The sequence below is a fragment of the Vanellus vanellus genome (genome assembly GCF_965231255.1).
Source record: "Vanellus vanellus genome assembly, chromosome: 7".
Taxonomy (NCBI): domain Eukaryota; kingdom Metazoa; phylum Chordata; class Aves; order Charadriiformes; family Charadriidae; genus Vanellus; species Vanellus vanellus.
The window spans coordinates 14,968,079-14,995,553 of NC_138912.1; the positions used below are offsets into that span (position 1 = coordinate 14,968,079).

General features: G+C 38.2%; 1 protein-coding gene across 2 annotated transcripts; it reads left to right on the forward strand.

Moving 5' to 3' along the window:
* PCGF6 (polycomb group ring finger 6) lies at positions 1 to 27,257 on the forward strand. 2 transcript variants are annotated; one of them, XM_082486610.1, is made up of 10 exons: positions 1 to 323; positions 1,621 to 1,720; positions 2,922 to 3,018; positions 3,628 to 3,683; positions 4,528 to 4,587; positions 5,188 to 5,296; positions 9,194 to 9,221; positions 12,174 to 12,272; positions 19,294 to 19,380; positions 25,626 to 27,257. In XM_082486610.1, the coding sequence occupies exons 1-10, from the start codon at positions 36 to 38 to the stop codon at positions 25,680 to 25,682; spliced, it is 981 nt and encodes a 326-aa protein (XP_082342736.1). In that variant the 5' UTR covers positions 1 to 35; the 3' UTR covers positions 25,683 to 27,257. The 2 variants fall into 2 exon arrangements, 1 of the variants encoding a protein (XP_082342736.1); XR_014269404.1 differs by lacking the exon at positions 9,194 to 9,221 and having other exon boundaries at positions 25,626 to 25,642.
* Positions 27,258 to 27,475: the final 218 nt, after the last annotated feature.

Below are 27,475 nucleotides of genomic sequence, written 5' to 3' on the forward strand. Positions count from 1 at the left end.
CGGTCCCGCGTCTGCCCCGATCCCCGCCCCGAGTCATGGACAGGGAGGTGGACGTTGGCTCTGTGGTCTCGGGGCTGTCGAGCGGGGATGGAGCAGGCGCGGGCCTGGCCGATGAGGAGCAGGAGATGGAGGGGGCTCCCAGCTGTTCGGGGTCACGCTCCCTCCCCTTCGAGTTCGAGCGGAGCCGCTCAGAGTCCAGCGGCGATGAGGACGACGACGAAGACGACGAGGAAGAGGAGCTGGAGGAAGAGGAGCTCGAGGGAGACCCCGGGGCTCGGTTCGGGACGGACGAGGGGGAGCTCGACTCGGACGATGACCGGGAGGTACGGGCGGGGGGGGGGGGAGCGCGGGGGACGCCCTCTGTGGTGAGGGTACGTACCGTCCGCGGAACGGCTCCGTCGCGCCCCAGGCCCCGCTCCCGGCGTGCCCTGCGCCGCCGGGTTGCTGGGGGGGCGCGTGCGGCTCGAGGGGGGGGGGAGGGGGCGCGCTCCCTGCCGCCGCCATGGCGGGGGCCTGTGGAGGGGCCGGGTTGGCGCGAGCGGCCCCGACCGGAGCAGGGCACCCGCGGGGGCGGCTGTGAGGAGAGGGCGGGGGTGTGAGCGGGCGGGCGGGCTGCTCTGCTGCGGGGAGGCTGCCGCGTGCGAAACGCAACGTCTGCGTGCGAGGCCTGGCGGCTGCAGAAGCCCGCGGTTTTCAGGCAGGTCCTGTAAGCGGTGGACTTGAACTTACATGCTTTAGGGGACTTATGAAAAATTCCAGGGGCAAATCTGGACCCCTGCTTAGGCGACGTAAGCTTCATGGTGATAGGCTTTTTAGCGTTACCCCAGTTCACTTTATCTGTCTCGTTTAAATGAAGCCTTTACAAACTCTTGGCATAGCTGAGAGGGTGGTTAAACGGTGCCACGTGGGCGAAATGAATGTTGTCATTGAGGGAAAGAAAGCCCCTTAGTCTGGCTTTGAGACTAGAAGAAACGAAACGTAAAAATCTAATGTATTACCTCTTTCAGACAGATCTCAGATCATTGCTATAGAAGAAATTTCTTCTTTTTTGAAATAGAATTCTGACTGGAAAGCAGTTATAAAAGAGCTTTTATGCGTTCCTGATGAACCAGAATTCAGAGCAGTAAAATTTCAGTCTTTGCTTCCATATGTATTTGTATAATCCCTAATTGTGTGTAGAAACAAGAGACAGCACTAGTTATTAATCAGGTCCGCTTGACTGGGGGCCCCAACACTCTTACTGAGTATTTTTCAAACAATGATTTTATTTGCTACCAGTATCCACTTCAGGCTTGCCAATTATGTTATATTCTGTTAACGAGTTTATCCAAAAGAACTTTTCCCAAAAGGGTTGTTTTTCGTTTGCTTTTCAGATACAAAATTCATGAAACTAATTGGATTTCCATTCACAAAAAAGTCAAATTAGAATACTAGATGAAAGTCTTTAGAAAAAGAGCTGTATATGAGGAATGATTGACCTCTTAGGAAAACCTATTTCTGCAGCACATTGATCCAGATTTTTTTCTTGGTTTAAGGCTGTGATATTTTGGAAGCTGCAATCAGGAAATTTCACAGCTTAGCCTGTGTATTCAAACTCTTACAAAATGTCTTTGTTTGTAGCGTATGATAAACCTCGCAGAGTTGACCCCTTACATCCTATGTTCCATCTGCAAAGGTTACTTTATTGATGCTACAACAATCACAGAATGTCTGCATACCTGTAAGTATCAGTAGTGTAATTCTAAGAGTTTGGTTGCAAATTCAAACAAAAAACAGCTGTTGAGATGTTCTGGCTTCACAAAGATAATTCTCTGTTTGACATGAATGTGTGTTGCGTTTATTCTGTTCTTTAAGGAAAATATATTTGTGGATATTTTAAGCATCAGAGAATCATGAAATTGGTTGTTAAGGCAGCTTAGTATCCCAGATAAAGCCCAAGTAAAACAAAACCAGAGCTACTACATACTTCTTATTATTGTTGTTGGGTTTTTTATGTGGGCTCTAGGAATTTAAGTATGTAACTGAGAAAAGAAAGTTGGGTGGCCCTACTTGTAATGGACTAGAGAGTTTCATAAACTGTTGCTGATAAGAGCATGTAAATTCACAAAACTCAGTAAGTGGCTGTGTGGAAATACCAGTTCAGATACAGAAACAGGTATAGGCACCCATGGAACAGTTAGTTTATAACCTGATGAATAGAATTAGATGGGTAATAAAAAACTGATTTCGATGTTCTTGTCTTTTTATTTTTCCCTTCAGTCCTTGTGTTGTGTTAACAGCTTTTCCATTGCTAATGGAACTATTTTGTCTCAAAGCTTTCTGTGAAGCTGACTTCCAGCCACACCTGTGTTCCCACCTGAATCCAAGAATCTTGGCTTCCTAGTCCTTCCAGCCACTAACAATGCATAAAGGGAAAATGCTTTTTTTTCCCCCCTCTTTTTTTTTCTCCTTTTTCCCCTCTCCCCTTTTTCCACCCCCTCTCTCTTCTCCTCTCTTGTAAAATACAATGAAAATGGGAGAATTATAATTTCTTACCTTGATTCTTCTACTGAAACTGTTTGTACGGAACTTTTTAGCATATTTTCTGTCTGCAGCAGTCACTATTCTGTTGCCTTAGCTCTACTTTTGTTCTGGGTAACACAGTTACAATATTGAACACCTACTGTTGCATCAGTTGGGTTATTAATTATTATTTATTATTAATTTATTAATCAATCAATTATTAGTTGAATATTCAGGAGTCTTGTATCCTGTACAGGCAGAGAGCTGCTGTTTACTTGAGTTTGAGAGTTGAAAGACTTGCTTCATTTTATTTCTGACAAATGTTACCTGAGAAGTCTGGGTGTAATTGTGCCTCTTGCTTAAACAGGTGGTATTGTATAATAGACATGTGACTTTTATGGGGCTTCTTTTCTTTACAGTTTGTAAAAGCTGCATAGTGAGACACTTCTACTATAGCAACAGATGTCCAAAATGCAATATCGTTGTACATCAGACACAGCCCCTTTATAATATCAGGTAATAAGTTCATGCCATTTTTATAGAATAGATTTTTTTTTTCAAGTTTTGCTGCTTGCTTTTCAATGTTTTATTTTACAGACTCACAGGGCTTTCTTATTTCAAATGAAGGAACAGTTACAGGAATGCATTGTGTTCTTTGTTTATATAAGTCTCATCTCAATAATGAAAATAAAACAAGAAATTGCATAATTTTATCTAGTTTGTATCCCTTTCTAGGGTTTGTTACACCACCACCACCACCACCCCCCCCGGGTACTTTTATGCATTTGCTCAGTGTTAGAGGTGATATGAGTTCCTGTTTGCTTTGATTTCCTTTTAGACAAAGCTTTGTTGGCATGGTATATTTATTAACTCTGAAAACTTGAGGTTTAGTTTCTTGAACTGTTCATGAATTCTTGAAGGGTGGTGCTTTTAGATTTACATGCCTTCTTCTGTTGGAGCTCTGCTGTCAGGATATGAATTTTGACAGATACGGAGTTGCTCTGTCGATCTTTATGTACGTCATATTTCCACAATATATTTGGCATGTCTGTTACAGTTTAATGAAAACCATTCTGTATTGCACCAAAGATGCTTTCTTTTTTTTTTTTTTTTTCTTTTTAATAGACTGGACCGGCAACTGCAAGACATAGTCTATAAATTAGTTGTCAATTTGGAGGAAAGTAAGTACCTTTCTTTATTTTATTACTATCTAGAGACTGAAAAGACTGAACAGAAAACAGTAATTCAAATCCCCACTTCTCCCTGGACTATTAAAATAGTTTTGTAGCATTTGGTTATAAATCTTAATGAATTAGCTGTGACAACTGGCATCTTTCTGGCTGCTAAATACTATTATGAATAGCAGTGTGTACCCTATCTCGTGAAACACAGGTGTCACTGTATCCACATAAACATCCAGATAATACTTCGTAGTCATGCCTCGTATTTTTGTGTAAGTACGGAAAATATCATTCCATCTAATAAGTTCACCTTGCTCAGTTGAAAAAAAAAAAAAAAAAGTTGCTAAGACTGATTCTCTCAAATGCTTTTTTTCTTCACTGCCACATTTATTTTTCTGATTTTAGATGTGTCCACTGTCTCATGTCATTTACATTGCAGATTCATTGGCTTACGAAGTTCAAAGTCCACCTGGGTAGAATGAAATATACATATCTAGTGGATGTATATATATATGTGGACTGTAGGTGGTATAGAGATAGTCATGACAGCCTATAGATTGTATAGAAATAGTGATGACAGCCAGAAGGATACTAGTTTTTCCAGCTATTGCAGTATTATTTGTGGCCAGTTTCTCTGATTGCTTCCCAATTTTTACTAACAAACACTTAGTCTGGGTATCTTAAATGTCCCAGCCTGATATGGAATATTAGTGATGGGGAAGGTCTGTAGGAACTTGCAAAGTTTTTACTGCTCTGACCATTGGGAACTATATGAATATTCTCAGTATCTGAAATAGCATTCCAATTTGTTCTGTATTGTGGTGGTGGTGTGTTTTTTTTTCAGGAGAGAAAAAACAAATGCATGACTTCTATAAAGAAAGAGGATTAGAAGTGCCCAAACCAGGTGAGCGGTAATCACTTCACTATTAAGGAAATATTTACTATACCATTTATTCTTAAGGGCTTTCCTTGAAATATTAGCTCACAACTGAATATGATGTGTAGTATTGGAAATGTGGGATTCTTGGTTGTCTGATTACTGTAACTTGTCACAGTTTTCAGAATACAAAAGTAGATGGAACTGGCAGTGCTAAAACCCAAATCACGGTTGGATTTTTTTAAACAAATTATATTTTGCCTACAACAAGGAAATATGTATAAAATGTGTTAATTTTATTTTGTGGTGTATAATAAGTAATAGATGTTCCAAAGGACTAAACATAACCTCAAAATCTATTGACAGATGAGGGGTTATTCTAATTATTTTTTGTCTTACTATCAAATAAACAGCTCTTTGGAGAAGTGCCATACTGAAAGCTAATAACGTGCTGGTTCAGATACACAGCATGAAATGTATAAAGAGCTGATTTAGTCATAAAAAATAGGATGAATTGCATGGGGTCTTCTTCCTTATGAGTTCATCTGTTTTGCTTGGTGCATGTTAGCGTCTTGGGCTGCTTTTATTTCAAGTTGTGTTTGCATTTTGACTATTTGAATGCTTCAGCTGTCCCACAGCCAGTTCCAGTGAGCAGAGGAAGACCTCGAAAAGTTCTGGGCTCTGTGTTCCGGATCCCACCAGAACTTGACATCTCCATACTTCTGGAGTTCATTGGGTGAGTTGTGGGCAAATGTAAGAGCAAGTGGCTGACATGAGGGTGCTGCTCGTGTGTGTTGGACCGTTACTGGCTCTTAGTTGTCATCAAATGTGCATTTTCTCCATGTTGAATAGCAGATGGGGTACTGGTTTTAACTTACAGTGCAATAGCGTCAGCCAACTATGCATAGCTAGATGATGCATATAATTGTGTAAGATAGCTTCCTAAAAAGTGTAATTTTAAAACTTAGATGGTTTTATTTCATTTTTAACAAAGTAGTGTAGCCTCAGTAAACTGAATGATAAAATACCTGTCTCTTACACTTCCTTAATCCCTGTAGGTGGCAGTACCATTAATGCTGACTATGTTAGGATTTCCTCACGTAGCTTGGGGACTGCAACCACAACCTGTGCAGCAAGAGCAGTGTTCCTGTAAATGTTATAGGTGGGGGTAATAATGTGATCTACTATTAAGTTTACCTGACAGTTTCCCAGACTCTAATGAATTATGCTGAAGCTTTTGTATCAGGAGTTGCTTTATAGCAAGGATTGTGAGGGGGGAATACAGCCTAAACACTTGAGTTGTTTTCAGGAATATAGGAAGGAGAAGTAGTATTGTTTTGGCCGTATGCAGATTTATATGTTCGTGTTTGAGAGGGGGTAATTGAGAGAGGATTGAAAGCTGTAACTACTCTAATAGCACCACACATTGCAGAACCTCAGTTGAGGGAGGGGGAAGCAGCTTGGCTTTTGCAACTCTTACTCCTCTACCCAGACTGCGCCTGCTTTTGGCCTGACTTTGCCTGAACACAGTGTTCAGAGAACTCCAATACATAACCACAGCAAATTTACACAAATGATGTAAAGTCAGGCCATCAGAAACTGGGAAATTCCAGCAGCAAAGCATACCATCTTGATTCAGCCTCACTCTCTGTAGACATCATGTCCTAGTCTTTTTGTATGTTATGTCCAGCGTTTTCACTGTGTCTTACTTTATTCAGAATACAGAACATATTTCCTCCATGGGTAAAATTTGGTCAGGTAGGTGGTGTTGTGTGTTTTTTTTTTTGTTTGTTGGCTTTTTTTTTTTTAAGCGTTGCCCATCACATGGCTTCTTTCTTTCTTTAAATGGATGAGAAGTGGGATTGCAGGAAGAAAGACAAGCTCTTTGAGCTAAATCTTTATGGAACAATCCCTGACCGTTCTGTAGAATGTCCTTGCTAATCCACATACCTGACTTAATTTCAGTGTTCATTTTCTGTATGCCTGACTTGCAGAAGTGCTGAATGCTCACAAGCACAGCTGTGGGAGTCATCACTAAAACTGTAGTATCAAATATTCTGCAGGCAAATCCAATCTTGGATGTCCCAAATTGGGTACTTGCAGTTCTTCCTTACCTTTCAACACAGTCTGTCTTATGTTCCTCTTTTTAAACAAGGTATTACACTGCTATTCTGCTGAGTAGGATGGTATGGAAATACATTGAAGTGTTGAAGAAATGAGACCGAGGAAATTAATGCTTTGCATTAAGAGCAGATTTGCTATAAGTAAAGCAAGAGCCATGCGTAGAACAGGAGAGGAAAGCAAAGACATGATATAGCTGTTCAGCCTTTGACCACTGTGTATTGTACACTAAAAAATTAATTTAAATATAGTTTTTAATTGTACTTACAAAGGCTTTTTTCCCTTTAATGAATGTGGTATAAAACACATAATGGGTCCCAGTAACCTGGTGCTCAGGCATGCTTTTTAGCCCCTTGAGTAAAATGTGATTAAATGGATAAATACAGCCATAAGGTAAAATGCTTTGACTAAAATCTGGGTAGAAAAGAGTAAATGTAATGCTGTTCAATCTACGTTTATGTCGGATTAGGAATGTGTAAGTTGTTATTTTATTGCCTTGGTTGTGACTATATCTCAATAAGTTAACATCTAGATACGAGTTTGAGGGATGCCCGTTCTGGGACCTGTGATGGGTACTGGCCACTGCTGTGCTGGCCCTGCAGGTGGCAGAGGGAGCATATGGAATTAAAGGAGCATGCTTTTGTACCAACAGCCCTGCATCTTCCTCAATGATAATTTCTCTCTAGAATGACTTTAAAAACAGGAATGAGGTTTTAGTTCCAAGGATATCCCTTTCAGGTTGGAACACTTGGTGACTTTATAGGAAAGCATCCTTAGATTTTCTTGGCTGCAGGATTAGATACAGTTTGAACTCACTGTAGTGAAAGTACTTTGGTTTAGATCTCCACTGTGAAAGTCCCCTGGTTACTTTTGCCTCCCCCTCCTGTGATTCTCAGCAACTACATTTTTCTTTTTTCAGAGCAAAAGGAAGATGTTAGGCAACTTAGACCTCAAAACTAGTAACTATGTATCTGCCTGTCTGTGAAACAAGGTGATTTTTGAATCTATGTTACTTGTTTTTCTGGTAGTTATATTTCAAGCTTCCATTCCAGTGTTGGCAGCAAAACAGGTAGTATTGTGCAAATAACATCTTTACTACGTGAAATTGTGCACTGTTTTTGTTATGTATATGGAGGGAAGCACAGAACGTTTCTAACAAAGGATGATGCCTTAATGGCATCTACTTTGCAATGTATTTTAGTGACTTTTTTAACCTTTGATCATCTTTTATACTTTATATGTTTTAGGGTTAATATATTTTCCTCTTCAAAGGGCAAAATCAAAGAGCCTGTCTTGGTGATGAGTGGTTAAGAAAGCTCTTTGAATAAAGAAAGCTTGGAATAAATTGTACTAGCCAGCAGAAATTGTTACTTTGAAAGTTTGACTGTCTATTGTGTCTTTTAGAGTGTACTGTCTAATAACCTGTGGCTGCGGAACTGTATCAAATAAAATGACAAATGTACTGGAAAAGCTTTTCTATGTTTGCTTGTTAGTAGCTTTAAATTTCATTTAATTTTTATTTAATTTTCATTTCATTTTTCAGGCACAATTTTATGATAGTTTTACTTAACTCTGATAACTGGTAAATACTTAGAGGTGGAGGTACTCAGTTACAGTAACTTGAAGTACCATGCTAATGTGTGGTATGCACAAGCATTACAAATAAATTTGTTTGCTATATCAAATGATGGGTAGAATTGTAGTCAATTTGTGGTCACGTTTGATTTTTGCCCTCTCCAGTGCCATGAAGTACTGCTTTTTTCTTTTTTCTTTTTCCTGTTGTACATACACACTTGCTAATGCAATGGAAGAACAGTAAAATGTGATTAATTGGGCTTTGAAAAAATTTATATATTGCACTACAGGATGGAGGAGTGGAGTATAGATGATTGATAGTGGATCACTTGCTCAGATTGGGCAATTAATGAAACTCTCTTGAGAGTTTCAGCTGGCAGCTGGGAGGTTGGTCATTTGCCACCTTTGTGTGTATTTCACCTTCCAGAGAAACACCTGCTGCTTTCCTTAGTTCCTAGATAGCATTAGCATTAATCTTGTGTTATAAATAGTCTGGAAGGCCAACAACTGGCCCAGAAAACCTCTTTGGTGGTTGGGCATATTCTGTCAGCAACTTCTTAGGTACTATCTGTTAAAGTTCCAAATATCAAGGATGATGAATTATGGATGTTTAAGCAGCGTTAATGTTACAAGCCATTCCTATGAAAGTTAATATTATGTTGTGTATAAAATTGGCTCTTGGTTTTTCTATTTAATGTAGACAAATCTTAAATAGCTGAATTCACAAGAAAATGGAGTACGAAATAAAGGAGAGGATAAGATAGTTCAGTCTGATATTATTTCGTGTATTGGAGTTCAATGAAAGGAACAGCCTGGTTAGAAAAATAAGCTTGATATGCCAGACTACTAAATCATTAAGTTGTTGTTATAATAAAGGGTGTTAATAACTGTTAACCATAGCAATATTGACTGGTTTTACTCTTCTCTTGTTTTTCAGAGCTAACGAAGGCACAGGGAATTTTAAGGTGCAGATGTGACTTGAATTTTTCTCATATGATATTCTTCAGAAATATGTATAACCCGAATGTATTTAATTTAGTTTGTTTTTCTTACACTGAGTACAGCCTGAACTTTCATCTGCATAGTAATAACCAACCTTGGATTTCAATGTACTTTCAAACCTATTATTTCATGGCATCACAGAATAGGAAAAGAATGCTTCTGAGGCGGCACAAAGTTTTGGTGGGAGAATGGGAATGATACTGATGAAATTTCACCTGGGTGGTTCTAATTTGTTATTCTTGCATCTGTCTCCAAAAGGTGCACTACTGTGGCTTTTATTGGAATCCTGAACAGAGGTGTAGACACTGTCTAAAATACTGGGTTTTGAAGAAGATTATCTAATTGTAGTGGAAAGCTTGCATAGGTTATTCAGAGGAAGCGTAGCCTGAGGTATAACACTAATATAATAAATTGCTATGTGCTTAAACAAAACAAAAAAAAAATACAAATTGTCTGGATGGCACAATAGACTTCCTTAGCCAGCAGAAAGCTTATTCTTTTCTCCATCTCTTCACTATCAACATCTGTTGTCTGAACAGTGACTGTTCTGCTAAACAAGAAATAGCATTCCCAATCCTTGCTAAAGAATATGGCTCCTCTTCTTACTCAGCTACTTTGGTACAAATTCATAGAGGAACTACACATTGTTTACTTCCTTCATGGTTTCATGTGCCATAGTTAGAGATGCTCAGAGTGTGTCATTCTACTATTTCAGCTAAACGTTTAGAAAATAAGACTCTCTGAAGGCAAGAGGGAGATGTAATTTAAAATTACTCAGTATGTGTTGCATTTAATCTTTCATTGTATTGGAATTGTACACTCAAAAGATGGAATGGCACAGAATAACAGAATGTAAGAGACACCTAACTGATACAGTTGGCAGGAAAATTTTACTGTTGAAGAATTTCAGAAAAATACCATGTTAGCAACTTAAATATGAATTGGCCCGATTGTGCGATTTTACTAAGTTTCCTTCATGTTTTCAGCTGAGTTGATTTCTAATCAATATATTTTCAGGCACAAATCTGAACCATTTTATTTGATTGCAGTTATTCACACTGTTTTTAATAGTAATTATGTTTGTTATGGCAGAGCTTAGGAGGCAATTTCAAACTTTCAAATACAGATTCATAAAGAGTTGAAATGTAAGTTTCCTCAAACAAAATTAATCTGTAGCAGGGGAACGATGTCCTGAAAATGTCTACAGTCAGTTTTCTTCATCCGTTATGCCCTCAGAACTACCCAGCTTTTCAGGAAAGGGGTTTTTTTGTGTGTAAGTGGTTTGGGTTTTTTTTCCCCTTTTAAGCCATAAATATTCCTGCTCACTTTAACTGTGGTGTTCTGAGGATGTTGAAGATGAAAGGCTGCCCGCCAGTACTTGTAATAAATAGTTCTATGCTGCAAATAATCCTACTGTCTATAAACTGAAGTGCCACTCAGCTTACATGCGTATTTAGACTTCTGTGTCATCTATGTGAGTTTCAAGAAATACCACATCTTTTAACTGGTATTTTTCTACGGCATTTTCAAATTCCTTGCTGTGTGTTAACCCCCCGTTTCACTCTCTTCTTTCTTTCTAGCCTTATTTTCTTCACTACACTTCATATCTTCATGCTTTTTTATTCCACTTCATGACCAAGAGGTTTACTCATCAACCTTCCAAATCCTCTTTAAATATCCACTTCTCACAAAACTTACCCTGATCCATTTTTAGTGTTGCTCTGTTCTCAATTGTTTATCTGTCTTATTGTTCTGAAATAGATGTTGAACTTCATATATAAAGTGTTTTCAACTTTTTTTTTTTCAAGTGGGGATGGGGGGAGGAGAGAACAGGTTACAAGGTCTGTGGCCATAAACTGTGATTCATACATGCAGCACGCAAATTCAGCATCATCAAGCTTGCAGGAGCATGGTTCCTTAGATCAGGTCTGACTGGCATTTCTGGCTCTTGCACATGAATAAATCAAACTATTGTTCCAAAACCGCAGTTATCATGGATACGTAGTTAAATTCAAGGGTAGTCCCTGACCCTCTGACCCTTCTTTCAAATCGAAAGAATATGATGAACCTGGATAGTAAATCACAGCTGTTCAGAAGTCAACATAAAAATCCAATTAATTGACACAAAAGGTAATCCATTTATCACACTGAATGCAGTCATCTGCTCTGCCTTTGTGCCTCTTCGCTTAGCTGCCCGTATCACCAGTCAGCTGTTTAAAATTTTATCCGTAGAAGAGAAACCTATTAAATTTTTGAAGCTGGCATAACAAATGTCTTGTCATTGCAGTCCTTGCTGTAAAAGTATTTAGAAATTATACAAAAAGACTTCAGACCAGTCTTCCCCTTGTGTTCTGCATAATAGTATACTTTAATTGATTCTGGAATTTCATGGACTATTAAGTTGATTCCAGCCTAAGCCATAATATAGAAATATTTCAGAATGCTAAAGGACTTAAGCTCCTTGCATTATAAAATGCAGCATGGTTTAATTATCTGAATCGTGTTTGGTACACAAGCCTGATTTGGGGAAAATAAGGAAACTTTAGGAAATAGTTCATGTGCTTCTGATGAGTAAATGCTTGTGGGGGAAAGAGTTCTTAAAATGCTGTGTAATACTAATTTCTATGCAGAATTAATAGCAAATATCATTGTCCAGTACTTCAATAGTGAAAGAGGACTGAATTCAGTAGTTAGTTATTTTTAAATGTTGTTTTGAACAGCACGAAGCTTGAACCTGGAGTCTTAATACATATTTAGTCCTTTATCTATGAGGTAATCTGGAAGTAGATCAGAAAAGAGTCCAAAAATCTAAGCTGTCTCCCTCTGTTATTGGGCTTCCACTTAGGTTTGGGGTTTATGAGGGATGGTGACTGAAAATGTACATTGTCTTAAAATCTCACATTTATTCTTTGCAGCCTTTGGAAAAGAAGTTTGTGCGTGTTTCAGGGGAGGCAACAATTGGACATGTGGAGAAATTCCTCAGAAGAAAAATGGATCTGGATCCTAGTTGTCAGGTATGCCACTTGTAGTGGCACTTACAAGTTCACTGTGATAAATGTAATGCCTGTGCTTCAGACAGAACATTGTTCGTTAGAGTCTAGAAGTAATATTAGGGTTTTTTAATGCAGTAAGGATTAAAAAATGAAACATTTGAAATGTTGTGATCTGCAAGGAAAACCTCTCAGCTCATTTGCAACGTGTTTAAATTTTCATTGTAATACTTTATTATTTGCAGAGAGTTTCTAAAGTTCTACGTAAGATTTCAGCAGATTCAATTTCAAAGCCAAAAGATAGTGCTGTTTCAAGGATAAAACTGAATATGTAGACAGGAAAGCATGTGAGTTTGGGAGGATATGAAAGCAGAGACATGTAGGAGCTGAGTATCAGTAAAATTTAACTGAATGTTGAAGAAACAAACAAGGGCTAAAAACGGTGATACTGTGGATGAATGTATTGAAATGAAAGGTATGAATGCAAGTGTAGACATGTGCCTCCAAATAAGAATTCAAAGGAGCAGAGTATGATACAAAAGAATTTAACTTTGTATATCATAACCATTTTGATAGGAATTGCATGTCAAAACTGGTTTTCAATTCTTCAGTATATTTCAGCAGCCATTCAGTTGAGAAGAAGAATGCTAAGCACCAGTATAGGTTAGGGGCGGACCTGCTGGGAAGTAGCTCGGAGGAGAAGGATCTGGGGTGGTGGTAGACAGTAAATTATCCATGGCCCAGCAATGTGCCCTTGTTGCCAAAAAGGCCAATGGAATCCTGGGGTGCATAGGGAAGAGTGTGGCCAGTAGGTCGAGGGAGGTCATTCTCCCCCTCTACTCTGCACTGGTGAGGCCACAACTGGAATACTGTGTCCAGTTTTGGGCTCCCCAGTTCAAGAGGGACAGGGAACTGCTGGAGCGAGTCCAGCGAAGAGCAACTAAGATGATTAAGGGCTTGGAGCATCTCCCTTATGAGGAAAGGCTGAGAGAGCTGGGACTCTTTAGCCTGGAGAAGAGAAGGCTGAGGGGAGACCTTATTATGGCGTACAAGTATCTCAAAGGTGGGTTGCAGGAGGATGGAGCCAGGCTCTTTTCAATGGTTCCCAGTGACAGGATGAGGGGTAATGGGCACAAGTTAGAACACAGGAAGTTCCGTTCAAATACACGGAAAAACTTCCTTACGGTGAGGGTGACAGAGCACTGGCACAGGCTGCCCAGGGAGGTTGTGGAGTCCCCTTCTCTGGAGATTTTCAAGACCCGCCTGGATGCAGTCCTGAGTAATGTGCTCTGGGCAATCCTGCTTTGGCAGGGGAGTTGGACTAGATGATCTCTAGGGGTCCCTTCCAACTCTGAAAATTCCGTGATTCTGTGAGAAGGTGCAGGAGTTCTGTCATGTGTAACCAATTCTTAAAGCTGTCAATTATTGGTAAATCAAGCCAATACTGATGTGAATAGGCAAATGATGGAAGTTAAGTGCTGCCTTTGGAGTTAAGTTTGTGTTTTCATACAGCAGTAACTGTCTGAGACAATACAGCATGACTGTGTGCCTCAGTAACGAGTATCTATTTGCACTGCTTACCTTTTCAGTGGTCACAAAGCAAATCAGATATAAATTATTAATCATTCTGAGGAAGTAATGTATTTTCATTTGCTGTTTTCCTCTCAGTGAGAGTCTTTGTAGCTTTCAGGTGGTGGTAATTTGATATTCTAAACAATTAAGATGATGCTAGAGAAACTTCTTGCATTAATTGAGTTGTTGATTTGAGGGGAATTAATTATTTTGTTTGTTTGGGTTTTCTTAAGTAGTATATCAGAATCTCAATTCTCAGGAACACTGAACATCTGTAACGGAAACTGCAGTTGCCCATCTTTCAAAATCGAGCTAGGCCTGTGTGTTGGATGTCTTTCAGATTTTGCAATCTTGCGATCATCTAATAGAAATAACTTGAGAATTTTTCCCCCACTGGTTACTTTTCGCTTGGACTTCCTGGACAGGATATGATCCACTGTTAGTGGGTAAATGTTACTGTGACTCAAAAGCTGATGTTTTCATAGATTTCCTTTCTCAAGATGTTGCTTGATGCTGACCCAGGCCATTTTATCACTGCTAGTATCCAGTGTGCCATTCTGGAGTAAGGCACAATCATTGGCTAGTTCTAATCTCTTGGTCTCTTCTGTGCAAGCCCTGTGTGGAGGTAATATTAAATCTGCTTTCTTCCACAGTCAGATCCTTTGGCTGCTTTGTTCCCCCCCCCCCCCCCCCCTTAACTGATAGGCTTCCATTTTATTCAGTGAGTATTTTTTTGGTCTTTGGAAACCTGCAGTTGATTTTTGTGTCACAAATCATGACTGATTTCTTGAAGATATTCAGGCTTATTTTTAAAAGACAAGGGAATTAGGGAAATGAAGCAGGAAGTATTTTTCCTATCCCGATTGGTAACTTCTTTGTCATATGGGGACTTAAGGTTAAAGCAGTGTATGTACTGGGCTGTCACCTTCCCATTGTAGTATGCAGAACTGAAGCTGATGGTTTGTTGGTAAACATGCAGAAAGAAAAAGAAATGTCAGATACGTCATTGAAGATTAATAAGCCTAATGAATCATGTCTTACTCCAAATTCCCTGGATGGCTAATAAAACAGAAACCATAAAATTAAATTAAGGAGAGCCTGAATATAAATGAGCACAGGCAGAAGAATTTAGGGAAATAAATTGTAAACCATATATGCAACCAATTATAAACATAGAGGGTGCTTGTCTGCTTTTTCAAAAGTTTGCTGTGGAAATTTGAAGAGTAGAGGACTGCAGTGTTTCATCATTTTCTGTAGGCTTTCCCAAAGTATGTTAAAGAAGAAATAGATACTAACTTAGGACAACAAGCTTTTATTTTTAATTTTACTTGTTTAGTCTTGATTTCTAACTCTCTCCAGTTCTTCATTACCTTTTTAGTTAATCATTTTTTTTATATAATGTCGTGAGTTTGGTGCATTTAACTTGAGACTAGAGTCCAAGAACTAGATTCCCTTGGGAAGCTAGGAAACTTCTTCAGAAATGCACATTTCAGGCACTATTGAGCTAAAATGTACTGCATTTGCAGTATTTTTTTCCCCACACTTATCTACAGAAACCTTACTGCCACAGTGTTTAATTTTGCCTTACCTGGGACTTGAAAAGATTTGAAGGATTTGATTGTAAGGAGGGCACAGAGTCTTTCCTCCTTTCTAGCCTCAGGATATCAATTGCATTCTTGGTTTCATTGTTGAAATTTCTAGTAAGGACACTTGGTGTGGTTATTTTGTGAATGCAAGGAGTTCCTACTGAGTATTAGCTTAGTTTGACAATCTGCAAAATTATTGGAGAATGTTTTACTTCTTCCCTGTTACAGCTGATTCAGTGACCAAGTGATAGAAAGTATGTTACCCATTCTTCTGAACTACTGACTGTACTTGGACCTCTTTGACTTAATTTGTTCCTGTAGAATATTAGCTAATATGTGTCCTTCTTCATTAACCTCAATCCAACCCACTTGTGCAGATAAATGAAAATGTGAAATAAGCCATCTGACTCATGTGAGAGTATATATAAAAGTCTAAAAAGCAAGTTTGAAGCCACTGCCTTTTTTTTCTAAGTCTCAGGCCCCAAATTATTTTCAGACTACTGTATTTGTGTTTGCAAAAGGATTATAATTCAAATTTCATAGCTTGTATGAAAGGTTAAGGCTTCATTTATTCTTATCTACCACTTCAGCTGACAGGCTGTAGTTTATTCTTTCTGGTGCTTTGTTTTGATCTCTATGCTTTGGACAATGATTCATTTTCTGTATGTTTTTATATATATTTCTAATTACAAGGTCTCTCCTAAATATTCTTGCTGGAATTTGTTGTGGGGTTTTGTGAAAATAATTTTTGAGCAACTGGAATTGCTAGTAATAGCTAAGTAGTTAACATTTAATTTGAGCTAAATACAGGCTATGGTGTTTGGAATCCATTAGGTATTTGGCTTCAACATCTGATGGACGTCAGTATAGTTTGTGTTCTGCTGAAGAGTGGGGGGCGAATCAGAAGTTTTCTTTAAAGTGTTATTTCCTTTGAGGTCATCCTGCAGCAACATTATCCCTTCTTGCCATTCATTCTGTAAGGACAAGAGAGAGACTGCTGAAAGACTTGTGACTTGGCTGGTCTGAATGCATTAATGTAGCTTAGGGAACAGAAATGTTCCATAATCACATATGCATTCCTGAAAGTACGTGTGTAAACTGCTGCCTGGGGAAAGATTGGAAGAAAGTCTGTGCTCATGCGTTGTAGTTGTTGGTGCGGTTTCTTTGTGCCAGTCTCAGACCCCGGAATAGAAATATCTGGTACCTTTGAAAAGTAAATAGCAAATAGAGGAGATGGAAAGCTTTGCCATCTTTTTGAATAACTAGTCCAAATACTTATATCAATCCCTAAAACTTTGTGTTTTCCTGGTCCTTCCCTGGATAGTGTGGGTTGGCAGAGGAACTATTGATTGAGGTCTGCCGCTTTCTGGGCCAGATTCCCCCTTGGGAGGAATCTTACATGGGATGTCCCTTACATGAAAGTTTTCCATTTTTATCTCTGTATTACTTGGTGAGTATTAATTTGTAATTGCCTGTTATCATGGCTTTTAGACAAATAGCTCTAATAGCAAACCTGCCACCTGAAGAAACTAAATGGCATAATGGAAAAGCTGTTTTATTTTAATAAGAATTTTAACAGAAGTGACTGAGTATTCAGCAGCTACACCTTCATGTTTCCTTTCAGCGAAAGGTCGAACTATATTTACTGCTGTCTCACTAGCTGTCAGTACTAGTTGGCTTCAATTTTACCAGTCAGTTGAAATTGTAGTAAATTCATAGCACTTCTGTTGCGGGTGCCTCTTTTGTAATGGAATATATTAATTCCTGTATGGCACAAGGATTGCTCTGAGACACTTTTCGCAACTGATTTTTCACCCTGAACTGGGATTTTCTTCATTGTGCCTTTTATTCTCTTATTCTTATAGAATGAATCCTAGCATAACAATTAGCACCCAGAAATTCAGGCTTGGTGCTGGAATGAGGAGATTAGGCATTTGGTATTCAGAGCACTCTCACACAGTAAATTTGAAAAACTCTTCTCAATTTATTAGAAGACACTGGATCTTTAATGGCTACCATTTGAAACTGGAGTAGTGGGATCAACAGTGGGATATTTTCAAACAAGTATTCTGATTCTATTTTGAAAGATTGTCAGCAGTTGTCACTGTGTTTGTTTGCATTCTGTATTGGCCAAATAGGTTAGATTTTTCTATTTCTGTAGAATATATAAAATGTGTATGTATATGTGTAAAATGTGTATGTTTCAGTGGGAGCCAGATTAAGTGATCAGTGCCTTATGGCATAAAAATTAATTAAACTCGTGTATCACTGGAAAGCAAAGCAGACACATCTATCTTCCTGCAGTAATAACTGTAGAGGCTAGAATGCATGGGAAACAATAGAAATAACTGTAACCAACTTTCAAAAAGAAAAAGAAATATGTTTCTTTCAGGTTCTGTGTTAAATACATCTAATGTTGATGTTAAATATACACACATGTGTATACATGGATCAGTATCTAATCAACATTTAATGTTATGTCGAGATTAGTTTTTACTTGCTGGTGTCCTCCTAGAAGCTAAAAGCAGAAGTAATACTAAGCAGTTTACATAACTTGAATGGAGTATTCTACATCCCTCTCGTACTGGTGAAGTGAATTAGCCCATTTTGAACCTCTAAGGAGTAGAATCCCTGTGTTCCCGATTCCTAGAACAAGACAGTTTGCCAGGATGATGCATAAATCTTCCTAAATATTTTCACAAAGATTGAGAGAGATAGGGGGTCAGCATGCAGAAGAGCATAAATTCAGGGGAACTGTATAACTGAAGCACAGAGTTCATCCTATAGTGGAAAGTGGCCATGTAAAAGAATACATAATGAAAGAATACATAATGATATTGCAGTATGCTCCCTGACTACTGCAGTGGCAGAGCTTAGATGTTTTCCATGCAGAAAGCTGTGGGACAGCTCATTGTCAATGCTCTTAATTTTAATTTTGAGGTTTCATCATTGTAATTCACAGATGAGAGCCCTATCATTTCCATATCTAGAAATTGCTCATGAGGAAACTGTAAGCAAGCTGCAGTTGAGAGACAAACAGTGCTGTGTTAGCTGCTCTAATTTGGAATGTTAGAGAATGGATTTACGTTATGCACAGTAAATTGATAGTAACTTTATAAAGAAGCTTATTTTTCTTAATAGTCAAGGCAGGGAATTCAGAATACCTCATTATGGTTTTATTTTCCTCAAAATTACTGTTTTTGTGGGCAGTTACTTAACGAAAGTGCCTCCTCCAGAATTGCAGACATCATTGACATAGTTTAGCTGCAGTAGAGGACATTGCTTAGAATTGCTGAGTATGCCCTTCACTTGCAGCACAGAAGTATTGATTGCATTTTGAGGGAGGGCTGTGTGAAGTAATTGCGGACAGTGGCATACAGTGAGCTGTTCTTTTCTGTTAAAACACGCCGTCCAGTCATATTAAGCAGACTTGTTCACATGTTTTCTTATTCAAGGTAAGAATGAGAGTAGCAATTGCTCGTTTTCTGTCAGTGGCACAAACAACTTGCCCTCTTTTTCAACTGATGAATGACTCTGGTTGTTTGTGGGATCATTTCAAAACATGATCTAAATTCCCATTAAATTAATCACAGCTATTACTAAACTACTTTTCTTTTAGTGGATGCACCAAACTGGGAGTGAAACAATAAACTGTCCTCTCTGTTCCAGAAGTGAGCCTCAGGTCAGGGCCACGGGGTGGGAGGCATTAGGGCGGTGCAGTAGTGCTGTGCTGTGCATGCTAAATACATTTGGACAGCAAAGGTAAAGATGGCTTTAAAGTCTAATGTGCTAGAATTGAACTCTTCTAATCAAATGTAAAGGGCTTAAGTACTGTTTTGCTAGTCCAAAGGTAGGTTGAACTTGATCACGTTTGTGTTCTTTCACAGGTGGACATAATATGTGGTGATCACCTGCTAGAACACTACCAGACACTGAGGGAAATTCGTCAAGCCATAGGAGAGAGTGCAGTACAGGTATGTGTGGCAGCTGGGGCTTTGTTCCTGTTTTTCTATTTTAAAATAGAAGACTTCTTTCTTAAGATATCAGGTAGCACCAACTTGTCTGAAGAGTCACTTAGAAAATCTCTCCAGCTTATGCAAAATATTTTTTATATTATAAATAGAGTTGAAGTATACCATGTGCTAAGAGTGTTCTTGATGGTTTGATGTTCTGGATATGAGGTTTTTGTGTGCAGTTGTTGGGGTTGTTTTTTCAACTCCGAAACAAGTTGCTAACTTATCGGTGATAAATTATACTAGCCTTTCTTTCAATTAACATTCCTTGGTTTTCTCCATGGAGATTGTATCTCTGCCAGAAATCAAAGCACTGAAGCATCCCAAATAAGGTAGCCTTTTGACTGTGTCAGGGGAATAAACTTGCTCATAAAAGCACAAGCCGAAGATACAGAGTAATGAACGCAATTAATATGCTTAATGCATAGTATACGAGTCCTAGTCAGAGTTTGAGTGTATAGCCAACTGTTTCTTGCTGATAACTTACTGTATTAAGTGCTGCTGGCTCTGCAAATAAGAAAGCTTTTTTTTTTTAATTTCCTTGGGAATCTTTTCAAGCATCTTTATAAGGGGAAGGGTCACACCATTTTAGAAGTGCATCAAAACCAATGAAATAGTCTGCCCAGTGCATGGTAGGATATAGATGTAAAATCGTGATGTGTGGTAAACTGTATATGAATCTAAACTTGGAAGTCTGAAAAGTTATGTTCAATCTAATACAGTGGGAAGAAATAGGATTTAGATTCATATCTTATTTTGAAAGCAATCTAAGCAGATGGCAGAGGGGCTAAAATAGTAGCAAAATCAGTTCTCTTGATTTGTTTGTGCACATGCATGCGTGATCTCTTACATTTAAATTTCCTCAGCCCTCTCGTGCTACAAGAGGTCTTCTGTGTCAGGGACAAGAAGTGGAAAATTGATTTTGAGGTATCTTGGACACTGCATCAGCTGTACCTGATTTGAGTAGCTAGGAGGGATCCTGCAACCAGTAACCTAACCCGCTTTGGGAAGCAGGGGATAGAAGGTGGGAGGAAGCCGGCACAAACTTGAACTCATTACGTTAGAAGCATTGTAAGTAAATGTAGCAATCAACACATAGTGATGGAAGTGCCCTCTACTAAAAGCTTCAGTAAATAGCAGGGGGATGATTTATTTCTCAGTCCAGAGGTAGTCAAATGTACGTGCTTTTAGACTTCACCTTAGCACAAAAGCTTTTCATCTATGAAAAATGCTCTTGGGGAAGCACTTCAAGGAAAGCTGCATCGTTTTCGTTTCTTGTCAGAAATGGGTCTGCCTAGTTGAAGTTTACTGTCTTTCATTTCTTGTCAGAATTGGGTCTTCCTGATTGATGTTTAGTGGCTAAGTACCAGTCAGCAGCTCCACAAAGAGAACAGTTGTCTCAGGATACGTTCTCCAGTGATGTGTCAAGTTTCGTTATTACAAAATCAGCATGCTAGTGATGAATTCTCACAAGCCTGCTCTCTTGGGCAAACAAACAGAAAGAATCTTTGCTTTTTGTAAAGTCTTGTACTTTCATAGTGACTTTTTCCAGGAAATTTGAAAGATCATGTTCATCCTTAATTTTTCTTCATTTTGTTATGAAACCTCTTAGGATGTCAAACAGTTACAGTAGGAATGTTGCAAGTAAACCGCAGTTGCTTCTTTTTTGATATTGAAATAATTGTGACATATTTTCATGTTTGCTAGTCTTACATTATATTATTTTGCGGAAATCAAGAGGATGCATTTCTAGGATTAAAATACCTTGGAAAATGTTTTCAGATAATTATCCAGAAAATAAATTAATAGTTGATAGGTCAAGTCTAAAAATGGTAAGGGTTATTTCTTTTTCACCAAGACCTGAAATTCAATGAGGGACATGATTGTCCTGGCCCAGTGAGACTACAACAACACAGGAACATTTGATGGATTTTACATTAAGCTCCAAGGGCATCCTGTGCCATTATAACCTTCCAGACTTTCCAAACTTGCTTGTAATGCCCCTAACAGCTCTCACTAGGATCCTGAAACACATTGCCATTGTCATTTACCAATTTCTGAGATTCATTGCAGATGCTTCATGCTAAGAAAATGGCTTCAGTAGCTACTTATGCAATACAAAGTCATTGAAAGGAATAAACATTAGAATTTTTTATTTGGATGCGGACAATTACTCTTAAAGGAGAAAAATAACTGCTCTTCTGAATCCCATTTTTTCACTTGCAAGTTCATTCATGTCAGCAGTTATTCTTTTTGCTGAGAAAAGTGATTTTAAAAATGCAGATAAGTTTCTCTTTGCCAAAGCCATTAATTTTAACATGTATTCTTTGGCAGCATTTACATTGGAAGAATTTCTTCCAATGCGATGCAGCATGTTATACGTTGTGTGGGATTTATTTTTCTGGGCCATAATCACTGTAAATTTCTAGGAGCTTTTACTCCTGAATGGTTCTTAAATGCTCAAGGTTGTTCTGTAAAGATTTTAGTTGTTGGAGGGTTGTTTTTTTCCTGTCAAGTAACAATGTGCAGCAATGCCTTAAAGCCTCAGTAAGTTAAAGGCTCCTATAGGAGCAAGCTAGCAGGGTTTTAGCCGTTCTGAATAACTGCATGCCTTTCCAGCAAGTGTGGGAAGATCAGTTCCTGATACTGACCTCATAGCAACCTGTTTGGGTTGTTTTAATTGGAGTAAATAGGCAACTTATTTTAGTGGTTGAATGTAAACAATTAACATGTTGGTTTCTGAGTAGTTGTTAGAAGGCTAAAAAAAATTCAGGAATAAATCCTGTTTAATCTTGTAGATCTTGGGATATTTTAGCATTTCTAAAATTGAGTGGTTGATTGAATCTTTCTAATTAGCCTGAAATAAGTTTTTAGCTCTGTTTAGTGCAAAAATGTTAAAAATCTGCTGCACAGTATTTATGTAAAAAGAGGAAACTTGGCTTAATTTTTAAAACAGTGTAGAACTGGTGGAATTTACTGCAAGGAGAGATCAAAGACACTGACAGAAATTTTTAAAAAAACTCAATTTTGTTACCAAGCATTGAGATTGTCTATATTTAAGATATTGATCAAGTAGCCAAGGAAGGAAGCTTGTTGTTAATTATATGGGAATGCAATTTCTTCCCTGTATTGCCTTCCTCCCCTCTGCTGCACAAATGCAACGTGATCCAAGCTGCTAGTTATTTTCACTTGTCTGGAACTGGCTTTCTCAGAGCTCTGCATCACTGATAGGTATAATGAGCCCACACATGGGAAAAGCTAAAAAGAGTAGCTTCCTGTATGTCCCTGGCCCTTCACACAGCAGTCTTGTAGATGATAAAGCTCCCTTGGTAACTCTCACCTTTTTGTAACCCAATGCCATTGTATTTTTTTGGTCTCTCCTGAGCTAGGCAGCAAGAGCTGTGATCTAATTTAATTTCTGTGACCCTCTAGTGCTCATCTGCTATAGAAGTGTTTTTGCTGTGGGGATATTGAAGTTAGAAAGTGCGGTAGGTTTTGTTGCTGCTGCTCTTAAAATGTCAAAAGATGTATACGCTATATTTCTGTCAGTTTCACTCTAAAGTTTATAGTTGGGTGGGATCCTTTACACTTTCTTCTAGATCAGGTTCACAAATGTGTGGGAAAGAACAGCGGAGAGTTTTGCTGTAGAAGCGATTATATTTCGTTTTGCTTTTCTTTTGGGCATGTCTGAGTTAGCCTGATTTGAGATTTGTAATAAGCAGTGAGAGGTCAGTCTCTGCTTGGATTTCCTTTTAAGAACAGTATCTAGAGAAAGCAGCTTAACATATATCGAAATATATAATACTTAAAAAGTGAATAAATACAGAGTAAGCAATGCCAGTACTGAGTTAATTCTCAGTACAGAAGGAGTTGCAGTGGTTTTGGCCTTTGGTTTAATAGGGATATTTCCTGTGTAGACAGATAATTCATTTAAATGTCCTGCTGCCAAAGGTACCATTTCAAAACTCATTCATCAAAGATTACATTGTAGCATTTTCTTCTTGTGTAAATACTTCTTTCCTTTAAGAAACTCTACCATAGAGGAAAACTGGTTTGGAGTACAGATCTCCAAAAAAGAAAGCTTGACTGTGTTTTATTTTCTCTGATGAAATAGCTAACAGGCATAAGGAGTAAGTATACCTTTGTGAAGGTATAACAAACAACACAATATATGCCAAGAGGTTCATAAGTAACTTCATAGTACCTGTTCTACCTAACAAGAAGTGAGGACAGTCAGGATCCTGTCTTCATACTACAACGCACTCATCCCACTCTATGCTGGGCACTGAGTAAATGAGTTAAAGCTTCTGCCTCCTCCTGTATCCTTTTAGGAGTTAGCAATGGATTTCTGGTTGGTGAGAAGATGAAGGAATGTTGGTGAGCTGGCACTGGTAACACAGGAATAAAATAGGAGGGTTTTTTATGCAAACCGCTTGGATTTGATTTCCCTTAGATTGGGATGCCAGAAGTTTGTAGATTCAAAAACGACAGACCAAGTTCATAGAAGAAAAGTCATCAGAAGACTCTAATACAAAGCTACTTTGACTTAGGGCTCAGGAACTTCCCGAGAAAGGCATCTGAAATTGGAAAATTATATAGGGAAGGTAGCATACTTGCCCTTTCATGTATCTTTATCTAGGCTAGGTAGCCCTTTGGTCTGCCCTGGTATGGCCATTCTTAGGACCTTAAATTTTTAATTTTTTTTTTTTTTTAATTGGCTCCCTTTTTGGTGCCCTCTTTCCCTGACTTAGAATGTTAATCTTCTCTGTTAAGTAAATGACAAAATCTGTAGCTGGAAACAGTGTTTCAAGTCTTAATAAATGAGCAAATTTTCTCCTTCATTATGAACTGTTTTCTTTCACCGTCACATCTGAAAACTCCAATAGTGCTTCCACTTTATTTTTCCCCAGAACAGTAGCTTTGTTTCCAGTGGCACCATTTAGTTGCCAGACAAAGTTAAAGAAACTAATGGTAGAAGAGAGAGTGAAACAATTGTACACAGCAGCAATTAGGGTGGTTTTCTGCTGAAAGAGCTTTGTGGCGCTAGAGGCAAAACAAGGCTATTTTTCTAATAAGAGGTCATCTTCCAGACAGAATATAGAGGTGTTGATAGGCACTGTCTGAAAAGAATTCCTAAGGGAAGAAAAAGTGTATGTCACGTAGGCATGCATGGAAAAAAACATTCTGTCCTCTTGAGTCTTTTTGAGATCAATTTCATAAGATTAAATTTCCTCCAATGTGAAATGGCTCAGATATTTTTTTATGACCAGGTGAGGCTACACCAACTAGTCAAAAGCATTTTTACATAGATAAACTATTGTTTAAAAATATTATATATAGTCTTCCAAAAACACTGTTTAGACTAATATAGTAGTTTCAGCTATTACTGTATTATAATACAGAACCTGTAAAGCAGCACCAGTTTTGTTACTATTTTTTTGTAATTAACTTTTTAATTAAAAAGATATTTTTTTTTTGTGCTGGTTACACCCCCTCACACAGAACTGTGTAACGTCTTTGGATCATATGTTATCTTAGGTCCTGTATGCTAATAGACAAAAACATCAGAAGCAAAAATATGGTAGAAGTTGTAACATGTCAGTTGTGATTAATGCAGTTCTGTCTTCAAAAGAAAACTTTTATTAAGGCCTGTCCATATAAATAGATCTAATGCAACAAGTCAGATTCCCAGTGGATCAATGGTGGAAGCAGACTAAGGGCTGGACCTTTCACCAGCTGTGCATGAATTAAATGACATAAGAAAGACTAATGAGTCAGGAAGTGTCCTGTTTCACAGGTGAAAAGTTTTTTTTTATTGTGTGGAACAGTCTCGGAAGAGGAGAAACATGACTTAATAAACTAATAGATTTTTTTTTTTCTTTGTTGCTTGTAGTCTTTACTTAATAAATGTGTAGTAGTAGTCTGGGCTCTTTCAGTACAGCTTTTGGCAGCACCTTCTAGAAGTACCGAATTGATTACTTTTTTTTTTTTCTGCCCCACAGAGGAGAGGGAAATGTAAGTATTTGCCTTAATATTTTCAAATTTGCATTCACCATAGAGAAGGGACATGGTTTAAAATGGTGAGTGAGATTGAAGCTGATGTTCTGCCATGCAGTGATCATCATACTAGGCAGTGACAGAAATGCCTCACGAGAACGTATGATTGAAAACTGTATGATGATAAAGTTTATTTCTCTTTTCTCTAGGATGGTTTACTTGTACTGCACTATGGCCTGGTAGTATCTCCACTAACTGTAACTTAAAGATTGCTAGAATATCAAAAGGCAAAAGAATCCAAAGTCGTCAAGCTTCTTCACTGGAGTTTTTCACCAAAGAAGGCTATCATATTGCCTGTGACAGGAAGCAAGTAAAAGGAACCACCACCAACTGCTGTATGCTTGTAATTTAACGTCTGATTTTACCACTGTAAAAAGAATTACAGCATCTCTAAGTACAGCTATCGATGTTGCTATGCTTTGTGTTACAAATTACTGTCTTCAAATTTCACTCAGCTCAGGGAATTTAAATGCTCAGAGTAGTTGCATTTTTTTACTTTCTAAAACCACAAGATCTCATGGGGTAAACAGCCTTTTTCTCCTCTAAGATATGAGATATTGCTTACTTTCTAAGTGTCTAGCTAGAACAGTGCTCTCAGGGATGATCTTCAGTGGGCAGTATAATTTGCTTTGGGGAGGAGACAGTCATTTGTCTAAAAAAAAAAAAAAAAGCATACTGTGGTCATCTGTCTTCAGATGTGATTTGGGGAGAGGAAGGGGACTTTACAAATGCAGACCAAAATAGGTAGAAAATGACACATCATAAGCATTGCTTTTGAGAAATAGCATTAAATTTAGTTGTTTTTCTTGAAGAAAGACAATTTTGTTTGCACTGGAAATATTTTTGCTGGTAGTTTGGCTTATACCAAATGGTGGATCATGCATCTCTAGTCTTAACAGAGATGAGCTGGCTGTAAGCTGGTTAAACTATGCATGAAAAAAAACTAGCACCTCTTTCTACCTGTTTGCTGCATGTAAAATAATCACTGTCAGCCTGATTCTGCTGTCATGTAAAATCTGTCCACTGACTTGACTGGCAGGAGCATAAATCCTTTCACTTTAACACATATCTTTAGCAGCAGTGAAAATGGTAGCTTTTTCCTCTCTTCTAATGTGTATTAGTGCATCTAGTGGAGACCGGGTTGAGTAATGTAATACTTGCCTGTTACTGCCAGATTCACGGAGTACATTAGGTAACTTCAATTTTAACTTACTAAAATATTAGATTTTGTGACAACTGTAATACTTCAAATTCTATTCTGTTTAAGATTTCCAAGGTCTCTTGCACAGCATTAAGGACCAGAGCTTTGTATGTTATGGTCTTACTCCATAGTAGGTCATCAATGTGGGGATTCATGAAAGCTACTGTTAAGCACCAAATTCCCTCCCTTTCCTACAGTCAGCATAGGGAAAGGGAGGAGATTCCTTTGTAAGGCATTTCAGAGCACCTAAGTTAGTTCAAATACACTTGCTCACTGGCATCCTTTGTCTAAAGAAAGCTTTCATGAATCCTTCCTCAGGTCTTTACAATAAACGTTTAGTTTTGTCTGTGAAGGTGACACTAAGAAAAAAAAGTCTTGTTTGAAGTAATTCTTGTGATGCTTCTAAAAATGTAACAAAAACATTTCTAGCTACAAATTCCTATTTTACCTTTAAAGTTTGTATAAAAGTAGTGTTTAAAATGCAGCAGAAAATATTATTTTGTAAACACTTTGTGAGTTGTGTTGATAAGAGATTATATATTGTAACAGTAAAATAAATTTTATTTTAGCCAATTTAAAATTGAGCTCTCATACTTCCATGCCATGCTCCCTGTGTCAGCCTCGATTATAGCAGTTGATATTGAAACGGCTGGATGTGCTCAGGGGTAATTAGAATGACAAATTTCAATTAGGATGTTGAATGGTGAAGGGTAGTAATTAATACCAGACTCTCCACTGGAGCTAACTGCAGTATCGTGAGCTACAGTAACATGGAATTTCTGGGACTCTCGTTTTATT